The 13,088-nt window shown below is 45.6% G+C and overlaps 1 protein-coding gene and 1 long non-coding RNA gene across 18 annotated transcripts in view; one reads left to right on the top strand and one right to left on the bottom strand.

Moving 5' to 3' along the window:
• Positions 1–2,157: 2,157 nt before the first annotated feature.
• Positions 2,158–13,088, top strand: part of ZNF131 (zinc finger protein 131) — a 54,858-nt gene continuing 43,927 nt past the window's right edge. For 2 of the 17 annotated variants that reach the window (XM_019013477.4, XM_019013471.4), the window contains exons 1-3: positions 2,158–2,373; positions 3,289–3,427; positions 4,454–4,555. In XM_019013477.4, the coding sequence (XP_018869022.1) occupies positions 3,304–3,427; positions 4,454–4,555 (226 nt within the window). In that variant the 5' untranslated portion in view covers positions 2,158–2,373; positions 3,289–3,303. Of the gene's footprint in view, positions 3,079–3,288; positions 3,428–4,453; positions 4,556–13,088 lie in introns of those variants that run through there. The other 15 variants (XM_019013479.4, XM_019013473.4, XM_055367515.2 and 12 more) reach the window with 14 other exon arrangements.
• LOC129528044 (uncharacterized) lies at positions 4,578–7,873 on the bottom strand. The gene is made up of 3 exons (XR_008673196.2): positions 7,610–7,873; positions 7,089–7,179; positions 4,578–5,670 (listed from the first exon to the last, which is right to left on the bottom strand). It is a non-coding gene; the product is annotated as an uncharacterized lncRNA (long non-coding RNA).

Raw genomic sequence — 13,088 nt, 5'->3', positions numbered from 1 at the left:
TAGTAAAGACAGGGTTTCACCGTGTTGGTCAGGCTGGTCTCAAACTCCTGACCTCATGATCCACCCGCCTCGGCCTCCCAAAGTGCTGGGATTACAGGCATGAGCCACCAGCTGATGATAATATTTTAAAACACCAATTCAATCTACAAGCAGCTAGCCTATCACTCCTGCAGACTCTCTTTAAACAATCCCATCTATTCTTAACACTTCAATATTCCTTTTATGCTGTAAACTTGCAAATCTCTATCTCTACGGTTAGTCTTTTTGCCTAAACTATATATAGGCCCATATATCCAAGGGCCTCTAACATTATCTCCTTATAATAACACCTCTGGTTCCATCCTCTCTCCCCATCCAGCTCCGCCAGTTGTATTTCCTATTTTGGTAGATGGTGCCAACAATCTACTGGCTCAAGCCACAAATCCAGGAGCCATCTTTGACTATTCCTTCTCCCTTGTCACCAATATATCCAGCAATATTTATTTAGTATCTATGGCATGCTTTACAGCCAATGTTGGTTCTATCTCTAGACAGGGTCTCACTCTGTGCCCAGGCTGGAGTGAAGTGGCACCATCTTAGCTCACTGCAGCCTCAACCTCCCTGAGCTCAAGCGATCCTCCCACCCCAGTCTTCCAAGTAGCTGAAACAATAGGTGCACACCATCACTAATTTTTCTGTATTTTGTAGAGACGATGTTTCACCATGTCACCCAGGCTGGTCTTGAACACCTGGGTTCCAGCGATCCTCCCCAACTGGGCCTCCCAAAGTGCTGGGATTACAGGCCTGAACCACTGCGCCCAGCCTATCTCTAGGTTCTGACCAGCTCTCTAATTCCATTTTCCCCCATGGTTTCATCTACATTACTAACAGTCTCCCAGTTGATCTCTATTCCTAGCAGCTTGTCCCATTTAATCTGTTCTCCATATTGGGGCTAGAATTATCTCTTTAAAAAGTAAATCTTAGGATGTCACCATGTGTCAAGGCTTCCCTTTGCAAAAAGAAAATCTGACATCTTCAACACTTTTTATAAGGCACCCTTGTGCGTCTATCCAGCAACATTGTTTCAGTTTCCTGAATGCTATAATCTTGGTGCCTTTGCATGTGCTATACTTTTGGCTAAGAACACTTAGACTTCGCATCACTTAGAAACATTTTTTGTTTTAATACAGATGGGGTCTCGCTGTGTGCCAGGCTGGCCTCAAACTCCTGGGCTGAACTCCTCCTCCCCAACTCGGCCTCCCAAAGTGCTGGGATTACAAGCGTGAGCCACCGCGCCCGCCCACATCTCTTCTTACAGGTCAACTGGCTTTCCTTGACACCCAGTTACTTCGTTCTTCAGGTGTTGCAAAACTCATCAGTAAGCACCTAGGCAATTACTGTTCAAAATATCTACACGGTCTACCAGACTTAAGATTCAGAAAGGCAGAAACCACATATACCTTGTTCACAGCTGGACTTCTCAGTGTCTAGTACTAGGATTCTCAATACATGTCTGTTGAAGTTATGATTACATTATTACCATATAGCTATTTGAGTTCCTCCGTAATCCCAATTCTCAAGTTCTTTGAGAGAAAAAAATAAGTAAATCTCAATTATAGAATTATCCTCAAAATGCATTTATATATAATATTTCTTTGGAGGAATTAAGGAAGCAGTCACATGCAGCTGACTGTGGGTCACTGGACTTTTTTTTTTTTTTTTTTTTGAGACGGAGTCTCGCTGTTGCCCAGGCTGGAATGCAGTGGCACTACCTCAGCTCACTACAACCTCCACCTCCCCGCTTCAAGCTATTCTCCTGCCTCAGCCTCCCGAATAGCTGGGATTACAGGCGCCCACCACCATTCCCGGCTAATTTTTGTATTTTTAGTAGAGACGGGGTTTCGCCATGTTGCGCAGGCTGGTTTCGAACTCCTGACCTCATGTGATCCGCCCGCCCAGGCCTCTCAAAGTGTTGGGATTACAGGCATGAGCCACCGCGCCGGCCTGGACTCTTTAAAGGAGTGGGGAAGGTCTGCACTAACGGGATCCGGTGTAAATAATTCTGAGCAGCTCCAGGTCCTGAGCCCAGCAAGCACGTGCTGCGGCAGGGCGCGGGGAGGGCGCGCTTCGCGGAGGAAGATTCCGGGCGGCCCGAACGTGCTCGCGCCCGTCGCTGCCGCTGCCGGGGCCGCGGCCGCCCGGGTGCCCAACCGAACGCACGTGCGCCAGCGGGGCCCGAGCAGAAGGGGAGCCCCGGCTGTCACGAAGAAAATGGAGGGCGACCCACGGGTTAGGGGTCAGGAAAGGCGTGGGGTGTATTATGCCCTGGGAGGGGAAAGCACGGAACAAGAGGCTCTGAGGGACGGAGAGGAAGGAGGGCGACCCACGAGCTAGGTAAGGCGGGCCAACCCAGGTCTCGGAAGGAAGGGGGCGGGGCAGGACGGGGCGGGAGGGGCCGCGCAGTAGCTGGGCTGTGAGGACGGTTGGCGAGTTCATTCTGGGCTCGGGTCGGGAAGTGTCCGCCCCTGGAGTCAAGCTGGGGAGGGTGAGAGGTTGAAGGGCAGCGACTTAGGTTCCCAGCTTCTGGCCCTGCCGGGCTCTGCGCGAGCCCAAGCCCACCGCTGCCCGGTTTCTTCTCAGAGAGCAAGCCCTCGCCCTTCGTGAGCGCCAAATCCCGGCGCTCGGCCCCGCCCATCCACTAAGGGGTGTGGGTAGGGGCGTGGCCCGTTCCCTTGCTGGTCGGCGCCCGGAAGGCGTCCGCGTCAGCCGGAGCTCGACGCGGTGACGGTGTGCGTCGACGTAAGTGACGCGCAAGCCTGGGCCGCTCCTCCTTCCCTCAGTGAGTGCCGGCCCGGTCGGGGCGGGGGAGAAGAGGGAGGGCGGGGGAGGGAGAGGCGACCCGAGAGTCGTTGTGGGTCGCGGGCCGGACCGGGTCCCGGGGCGGTGGGAGCCCCGGCCGGGCAGAAGGGCTTGGCGGGCCGTTAGAGGGCCGCCACGGCTGTCGAGTCCCCTCCCTTGTTGGACTTGCGCGCCCTGGCGCTCGGAACCTCCGGCGCTGTGCCCACCCCGCTCTAGCTCGCGTCTCCCGACTCCAATTAGGTCAGGCTCGGAGTCCCGCGGCCGCGGCTCCGGTCTCAACGCGCCGGGGCCGCTCGGCTCGCCTTTCTTCCCTCGCCTTTCTCTCCTCTTGCTTCACCCTCCCCCCTTCTTTTCACGTTGCTGGGTTTTTTTGTTGTTGTTTTATGCTTTAGGGGTTTTGTTCCTCGGCTCGAGCTCATGGGTGTACATTATCATGCTCTTCTTTTGTAGAGCAGCCCGACGGCCATGGAGGCTGAAGAGACGATGGAATGCCTTCAGGAGTTCCCTGAACATCATAAAATGATCCTCGACCGATTGAATGAACAGCGAGAGCAGGACCGGTTTACTGACATCACCCTAATTGTCGACGGTAGGTAGGGCAGTGGGCAGAGGAGCGAATTTTTGGCTTCAGTTTTTTTCTGTCCTTCGGACACCCGCCTTTTTTTTTTTTTTTAAAACCCATCCTCTATGGTCTCCCTACCAAAGTCTGCAGAGTGTGTGCACTGGGACCAGATTGCACTTGTCAGTGTCCACTCACACAGCGTGTTGCAGAAGGCTGGTTGGTCAGTCATGCTTTCCACGTAGTCTGGTGTTCATCTCATTTTAACTTGTTACATCCTGTTGAGTGCAAGATGATGTCGTTGGGGACAGATTATCTCAAAATATTTGGTTGATAGCCTCTTGTTGGTAAGCTTTGAGAAGTCCCTTACAGGAGTCGTTTGGGAAGTGTTGATTTTTTTTCTAGTTTCCCAAATGGTCTTGAAGGGAGAATTGAGAGAGATTCCTTTTCAGCACTCATACCCCCTTTGAGAATCTCCAAAATAAAATGGGGTCTTTACCAGCCTTAGGAGTTGCCTCTATAATGGAAGGAAATCCAGCGTGGGTGTGTTTTCTGTTTAGCGAAAATAGGTTTCTCAAGGTAACCTGTTTTTAAAATTATGGGTCTACCATAGATGGAGCTTCCAAATATTAGGCATATTGAAATGTTTTTCATAGCAGACATATCCAGCTTTGTGCTTACGGCTTTTTCTCTTTCCAAATGATGTGTAACCTTTTGGGTTGTCCTTCTATTTAGCAGTTTCAACTGAGTTGGATATGCTTCTCACTACTTAATTGGAAACAACAAAGTGTCAAGAGGCTCCTTACCTAGTGTTGTAAATTAGCCTTTATAAAACTAAAGGGGTTTGAAGTGAAGATTTAGCTTTATATCTAATTGAGATTAACATTTGCCAAGATAGCTGCCAAGAATATTCTGCATTTAGTTCAATAATTTCTGTAGTTATGTAATGAAGGAAGACCTATTTTGCTTTATATGATTTTTAAGTCTATTTTGTAGTTATACATTTGATTTTCGTGCTTGTGTATGATTTTCTTTTTTTTTTTTTATTTTACCTAGGACACCATTTTAAGGCTCACAAGGCTGTTTTGGCTGCTTGTAGTAAGTTCTTCTACAAATTCTTTCAGGAGTTTACCCAAGAACCATTGGTGGAGATAGAAGGTAAATGATTCTTGTTGTTTTTTTATTTAATAAATCAAAGAAGCCATTTTATTTAAATGCTTGTTTTAAATACAATACTTAGCAAACAATTGGTGAAGCAGTTTTAGACAGTTTATCAAGACACCATAGGAAATAGGCATCAGTAGTTCCTGTAGGTAAAGGTAGATAAATTGTTCTTTTGATACCTGAGAAGTCTTACTTTCAGTGAAGTGCTTGGTTGAATGATCTGCCAGGAAAAACTTAGATGGTAGATGTTGGTCTTTTCCATTGTGGAAACTGGTGGTCATTGTTTTTTGAAAACGCGTATTAAACGTGAATTACTATCTTTGTTCAGTGGGCTTATGTTTCAGACTGCTGGAGATGCTGCAGGTTACAGTAGAAGCTTTTACTGTACTCTATAGCAGAAGCAGTGATGTATTAGCAGAGGTACAGATGACATGCAGTGTGAAGTGGGCTGCCATAATAGGGAGAAAGCTAGGAAAAATGAACTGAAGTAGCATTTAGAGGAAATTCTGGCTCTACAATGGGATGGATCAATACCTGTTACCTTGAAGCAAAAAGTGATTTTTGTACTTTCTAGACATTTTTCTAATAATAACCTGCCAAGTGCCAGGCGTTGTGATATGTAGTTTTGTGTATTGTCTAAGGCTCACAGCAATCCTTTGATGTTGGGCAGGATGGCTTGTGTTTGTAGTCCCAGCTACTCGGGAGGCTGAAGCAGGAGGATTGCTTGAGCCCAGGAGTTCGAGGCCAGCCTGGGGCAACATAGACCGTGTCTTTTCTTTTCTTTTCAAAAAGGGAAGTGGTGTTATTTGTAATAATTTACACTTCAGGAAACAGGCTCTAAAAGGTTACTTGCCCAGGGTTGTCCAGCTAGCAAGGAATTAAGTTTGTGCTATTAATTACCATGCTTTTTCTTCTGCTACTGCAGTGACTCCTCCCTTACCACCAGCATCAAAATCTAAAACAGCAGGAAATAAATGTTTGCCTATGTAATTACAGAATTTTAGCTTCTTTTAGGGTTCTTGGGTTTTGGTTTTATATCTATTTCATTGTGTACGTATTCTTTGTTCTGAATGGGTTGCCTAGAAACATTCCTTTTTTCCCTTTGATGCCTAGGGGAGTAAAGAAAACAAAAAAGAGTTAAGAATATTCTTTAATTTTGGTATATTCCAGTTTAGCATTATAGCTGATATATTTACAGCTAGAGTATCTTTTAATATCTATAATCAGGACAGAGATATAATTATGAAAATCCACAAAACTTAATAAAGTGAGAATCTAACTGCCCAGATGATAGTGGTTTCTACTACAAAGCAAGCCTCCATGAATTCATTCACACGTGAGCCTTTTTAAATATGTGACCCCAGGCGGGTTACTTTACCTCAATTGCATACTTTTCTCCTCATCTGAAAAGTGGGTTCATAGGATTATAAAGACTAATTGCGATAACATGCAGAATGCATGGCATGATATTTGGTGCATTGTCAAAGCTTGATAAACAGGGTCCAGTCTAAGAAACATTAGGGAGACCTCTTCTCTACAAAAAATTTAAAAAATTATTAGCTGAGTCTGATGGCGCATGCCTGTGGTCCCAGCTATTCAGGAGGCTGAGGCGGGAGGATTGCTGGGGCCCAGGAGGTCAAAGCTGCAGTGAGCCATGATTTTGCCACTGCATTGTAGCCTGGGCGACAGAGCAAGGCCCTGTGTCCAAAAAAAAAAAAAAAGTCAGTTTATCATATTGAATATCTGTAATATATCATGTACTATGTTAGACCCAGGAGATGAAGAATTAATGAATAAGATGTCCCTTAAAGAAGCCGGAAAATTTCATAGCAGGTGAGCAACAGGCAAATAAAGGAGTGCAAAAAGTATTACAAAGACTATTACTGTGAAATGGTATCACTGAAGAGGGAGAATGAGTGGTTTGGTCTTCCTTAGAGAGGAAAGATTTCAAAGAGGAGTTTTGAGTCTGAGCAGAATTTTTTTTTTCTTTTTTTTGGAGATAGATTTTAGCTCTTGTTATCCAGGCTGGAGTGCAATGGCGTGATCAGGCTGGTCTCAAATTCCCCACCTCAGGTGATCCACCCGCCTCTTCCTCCCAAAGTGCTGGGATTACAGGCGTGAGACCACGACTGGCCAAGTCTGAGCAGAATTTTTAACTCTTAAAAAATAAGTGGCCTGGCCGGATGCGGTGGCTCATGCCTGTAATCCCAGCACTTTGGGAGGCCGAGGCGGGCGGATCACCTGAGGTCGAGAGGTCGAGACCAGCCTGACCAACATGGTGAAACCCTGTCTCTACTAAAAATATAAAATTAGTCGGGCGTGGTGGTGGGCACCTGTAATCCCAGCTACTTAGGAAGGCCGAGGCAGGAGAATCGCTTGAACCCGGGAGGCGGAGGTTGTAGCCAGCTGAGTCACACCATTGCACTCCAGCCTGGGCAACAAGAGTGAAACTCCGTCTCAAAAAAAAAAAAAAGGAAAAGTGGCCCAAGCTGGAATATTTGTTGCTGGTAGAATGAGCACACATTACCTGGAGAAGTAGAAGTAGAGCCTGGTCTTCTGAAGACTAGTCACCTTGAGATTTAGGTCTGTGGCACACACAAGTCTTCAGTATTTGAATTCTAGATAGATAAGAAAGCAAAATAGACACACACTTTATTTCTGTCATTTGGTCAGATTCAGGTTTAAATAATTAATTTGGTTCAGTATCTTAAGCCCTTAACTTTGGGGTTACAGTACTGTCTAGCAAGGTCACCTGGCTGTGGAGAAAGCCCTGGGCATATAGTTAGTTAGAAAACTTGAGTTTTAGCCCTGGCTTTAACTGGTTGTGTGCTGTGTGACCTTAGACATCTTGGCTTCCTTATTTTTCATGTCACATAATTTTGGAGTATGTCATGGACATTTGAATATTTTGTTACAAAACTGGATGCTGTTAAAATCCTCTGGAAAATATTTTTGGTTTTTTGGTTTCACTTTAGCGGGCAGTTAACCTGGTTAGGTTCAGACTGCCTCTGTGGGCTGTGGATCCAGTTTGAACTTAGTTTTCAAAACCTTTGTATTGCCGTTCAGGTCCCAGGTGTGCCATCCATGCCATTGTGCAGTTCTCAATGCCTTTGCTCTGCCGCCTTGGGTCAGTTCACACATGGGCATGTTGGTGGTAAACTTGAGATTGTATACACAAATTTAGAGGACGTTTCTTCTCTCCATGACTTCCCTTGTACACAAGCTCCCAAGAGTTTCTTTTCGTGGTTCTTTGGTGAGAAAACTGGGATTTTAGCTTCTTTGTGCTTTCATACGTTTTCTGTAGAGGGGCTCATTTCCTGAGCAAAATGGAGAAAGAGAAAAATTAGAGAAAAAAATAAAATGAATTCCCTCTTCCATACTCTTCCGATCATTGTCTTTTTCCTAGTTCTTTTGTCAGAAGAACTTTCTTTTAGAGTTTAGGAGACAGCTACCAGCCACAGGTGTGCAGACTCAGGATTGGGGCTTGCTTTGAGGCAGAGAGCTGAGAGAGAAGAAAAATTACCAGATATCCACCCCTCCCCATTGTCCCTCTCCCATTCATCATCTTTTCTAGTTCTCTAGCCAGAAGGAGTTTCTCTTGGAACTTTTCTCTGTCTTCACTCACTGCACAGTTAATGAGATTTGGGCTGTCCTCAAGTCTAAGCTGACATATGTGGGAGAAAAAAACCAGGAAACTCACTACTGTTTTGAGTTTTGATTTCTCTCCCCAGTCTGCTTGCTTCAACTTACTTTTCAGAGTCCTTGTATACTTGCTTTATGTATTCTTTCCAGGATTTTTAGTAGTAATCAATGGACAAGATAGGGTGGAGTGTGCTTTCTCCATCTTAGCTAGAACTGGGACCCCGTCCCCCACTTGTAAAATATAAGTAATGACTTAGCATGGCACATTAGGTGGGCATTAGAGACACCAGGGAATCTATTACAAATATAAATGCCCAGGTTGTATCTCCAGATAATTAAAAATCTTCAGGAGTAGGATCCAGAAAACTATATTTAAAAGTTCTCTAGGTTCTTGATATACTATGTAGGTTGTGGTCTGAGGACCACTACATGGGGATCATTTTGGAAACTTGTTAGAAATGTAGACTCAGGTTCCATTCCAGACCTGCTGAATTGGAACAAGATCCCCAGATGGTGCCTACGCACAGTAAAATTTGAGCAGCACTGCCCTAGCATGATTCTAGTGTGCAGTCAATGTTGAGGACCACTGTCTTAGAGGATTGCGTAAAAGCAAATGACGTGTATATAAATTTAGATTGTAATATTCTGTGAGTATAAACTCATTAGGTGCAAGCTGAGCTCACCCTCCATGTTTTCTGTGTTCCTGGTTAAAGTAAGTTACCGTTGATGAAAACCACAGGTTCATCTTTGACTTCAAATCAGATTTGTTGCTATTGAAGCTAATTGGATCCCAGCTCAGCTTTGTGGCTTGGATTCACACCATATAAAATCTTCAACAGACATTCATTCCTTTGTTCAGAACACACAACCTTCTAACGTGAACCTCCAATTTTCTAAATTCATTCTTTTTCTGCTTCACCTGAAACCACAGATCCATGGCACTTAGTTTCTCTGTAACAGCAGCTCTACCATGGTGTCCAGAAATTTTAGCCCCTACTATCAAGAACAAAACATCCTTGTACATGTTTATACATCTTTTTGAGTAGGAGTTTTCCACCAGTTGCAGGGATTCCCTGAGTCTAGAGTAATGCCACAATGCTCCTCCCTTTTACTCCTTTCTAAGCATTTCTGTCAGGGAGAAGACTTAGATTCAGTTGTTCACTTTAACATTTTCCTTAGATACTCTCTTAGAAAAGTTGTATTCTGCGCACTTCTGTTATGAAGGGAGTAAGGGATTGCTGAGATTTGTTAAGTTACCAAACTAGTCTTGATGTATAATTATTACATATCCACCATCACTTCATTTAGCTGGGCAAGTGTTATCAGTTTGGTTCATGTTAGCTAATTAGGTCACTGGTTTGTTCCTAGGACAGTGTTGGGCTGGTCATATAAGTTAGAAGCACCTGGGGGCTGGGCGCGGTGGCTCACGCCTGTAATCTCAGCACTTTGGGAGGCCGAGCGGGCGGATCATGAGGTCAGGAGATCGAGATCATCCTGGCTAACTGAGTGAAACGCTGTCTCTACTAAAAATACAAAAAAAAATTAGCTGGGCATGGTGGTGGGCACCTGTAGTCCCAGCTACTTGGGAGGCTGAGGCAGGAGAATGGTGTGAACCTGGGAGGCGGAGCTTGCAGTGAGCTGAGATGGCGCCACTGCACTCCAGCCTGGGCAACAGAGCGAGACTCCATCTCAAAAAAAAAAAAAAAAAAACACCTGGGGTGCTCATAATAAAAAAACAGAAACCCAGATATTTATCCCAGTTTTGATTCCAAAGATCAGGTACCAGTACTTTCTTTTTGGAGACAGGGTCTTGCTCTGTCACCCAGGCTGGAGTGCAGTGTACCATCATGGCTCATTGCAACCTTGACCTCCTGAGTTCAAGCAGTCCTCTCACCTCAGCCTTCTAACTACAAGCACATACCACCAAGGCCAGCTAGTCTTTGTATTTTTATTTATTATTTATTATTATTACTATTTTTGAGACGGAGTCTCACTCTGTTGCCCAGGTTGGGGTGCAGTGTGGTGTGATCTTGGCTCACTGCAATCTCCGCCTCCCGGGTTCAAGCAATTTTCATGCCTCAGCCTCACAAGTAGCTGGAATTAAGGCTCCCACCACCATGCCCAGCTAATATTTTTTGTATTTTTAGTAGAGATAGGGTTTCACCATGTTGGCCAGGCTGGTCTCAAACTCCTGACTTAAAGTGATCTGCGTGCTTCAGCCTCCCAAAGTGCTGGTATTGCAGGCATGAGCCACCATGCCCAGCCTAGTTTTTGTAGAGAAGAGATCTCACTACTTTGCCCATGCTGGTCTTGAACTACCAGCCTTAAGCAATGCTCCTGCCTTGGCCTCCCATAGTGCTAGGATTACAGGCATGAGCCACCACACCCAGCCCTTGGTACCAGTACTTTATTTAGTCTATAGGTGATTCTCATTAGTCAAGACAGGGAGCTAGGTCCACAATTCCTTATTCAAATCTTCTCGGAGGCCAGACATACTTCTCAACATTCCAGATTTTAGAATTTTTCTAAGGGTAATGAAAAACATAATACTCACAAATACTAATAGTTTGGCAGCATAGCATGTTCGTATTCACTCTAAGTGGGATAAAGATGACATAGCCTCATGTCAGCTGAGATCAAATTTTGCTGCCAGATTTATGGAGAAACTTCTGTGTTTTTTGATTGTTTGTTTGAGATGGAGTCTTGCTCTGTCACCCAGGCTGGAATGCAGTGGCACAATCTCGGCTCACTACAGCCTCTGCCTCCTGGATTCAAGCAATTCTCCTGCCTCAGCCTCCCGAGTGGCTGGGATTACAGGTGCGTGCCACCACGCCCGGCTACTTTTTGTATTTTTAGTAGAGACAGCGGGGTTTCACCATGTTGGTCAAGCTGGCCTCAAACTCATGACCTCGTGATCTGCCTGCCTCGGCCTCCCAAAGTGCTGGGATTAGAGGCATGAGCCACCACACCCAGCCGAAACTTCTGGTTTTAAGAGAAATGGGAGGCCAGGCGCGGTGGCTCATGCCTGTAATCCCAGCACTTTGGGAGGCCGAGGTGGGCAGATTGCCTGAGTTCAGGAATTCGAGACCAGCCTGGGCAACACGGTGAAGCCCTGTCTCTACTGAAAATAAAAAAATTAGCCGGGCATGGCAGCGCGTGCCTGTAGTCCCAGCTATTGAGGAGGCTGAGGCAGGAGGATTGCTTGAACCCGAGAGGTGGAGATTGCAGTGAGCTGAGATCAGGCCACTGCACTCCAGCCTGGGCAATAGAGGTGAGACTCTGTCTCCAAAAAAAAAAGAAAGAAGGAAAGTAGAGGCAATGTGGCTGAGAGATAATAAGGCAGAATCAAAAAGATCTGGCATTGATTCAGTATGGTGGTGAGGGAGAGAAAGAAATAATGTATACATTTTGTGAAATTAGTAATATAAAAGTAAGAGCAGATTCAAAATGATATTTTTTCTTTGATAACTTTCTTCTCCTAACTTCAAAATTAGTTTTCCTGAGTGTTAATAGTGCTAGTTGTTAAATGAGAAAAGTTTTGAAGTGGTTGATGCTTCGATTCTTTTACCACATTTTTTAATTTTAATTTTTATTTTTTTTTGAGACAGCGTTTTGCTCTTGTTGCCCAGGCTGGAGTGCAATGGTGTGATCTCGGCTCACCGCAACCTCCGCCTCCCGGGTTCAAGCGATTCTCTTGCCTCAGCCTCTCGAGTAGCTGGGATTACAGGCATGCACCACCATGCCCAGCTCATTTTTTGTATTTTTAGTAGAGATGGGATTTCTCCATGTTGGTCAGGCTGATCTCAAACTCCCGATCTCAGGTGATCCACCTGCCTCGGCCTCCCAGAGTGCTGGGATTACAGGCATGAGCCACCACGCCCGGCTATTTTGTTTGTTTTTTGAGATGGAGTCTCACTCTCCCACCCAGGCTGGAGTGCAGTGGCATGATCTCAGCTCACTGCAACCTCCATCTCCCGGGTTCAGGTGATTCTCCTGCCTCAGCCTCCTCAGTAGCTGGGATTACAGGCACTCACTAACCACACCTGGCCAATTTTTGTATTTTTAATAGAGATGGGGTTTCGCCTTGTTGGCCAGGCTGGTCTTGAACTCCTGACCTCAGGTGATCTGTCCGTCTTGGCCTCCCAGAGTGCTGGGATTACAGGTGTGAGCCACAGCGCCCGGCCTCCAAGCTTACCACTGTTTTTTATTTTGAGATGGAGTTTTGCTCGTTGCCCAAGCTGGAGTGCAAAGGTGCAATCTCGGCTCACTGCAACCTCTACCTCGCAGGTTCAAGCGATTGTCCTGCCTCAGCCTCCCGAGTAACTGGGATTACAGGTGTGCACCACCACACCCGGCTAATTCTTTGTATTTTTAGGAGAAATGTGGTTTCACCATTTTAGCCAGGCTGGTCTCGAACTCCTGACCTCAGGTGATCCTCCTGCCTTGGCCTCCCAAAGTGCTGGGATTATAGACGTGAGCCACCGCGCCTGGCCCTTATCACATTTTTTGACCACCTCTGTGTTGACATGGCATACGAAGTTTTCTCCAAGTGGAAGATCCCCCTCACAAGATTGTCAACGAGTGTTTGGACTTGAGCAGGAAAGCAGAGGAACGATCATGAAATTCTAATACATTTGAGAATCCTAGTGGTATTAAGATTTTCTAGCTAATACAGTTTACATCCCTAGCATATGGTTCCCTCAAGAGTTCAGCAAAGCCTTTCTGGTAAAAATATTAATAAAGGTCAAGATGTAAATTGGAACAATAAGCAGTAATTCACCCATCCTACCACCAGAGAATAACATGGGTAGGCATATGTGCGTATGTACAAAAAAAAAAAATGGGGGGACTTTAGTATTATGAGTAAGAGATTGTGAACCTATAG

The sequence above is a fragment of the Gorilla gorilla genome, chromosome 19 (assembly GCF_029281585.2).
Source record: "Gorilla gorilla gorilla isolate KB3781 chromosome 19, NHGRI_mGorGor1-v2.1_pri, whole genome shotgun sequence".
Lineage (NCBI taxonomy): Eukaryota > Metazoa > Chordata > Mammalia > Primates > Hominidae > Gorilla > Gorilla gorilla.
The sequence above is the reverse complement of the archived record's forward strand: the minus strand, read 5'-3'. Positions and strand labels throughout refer to the sequence as shown.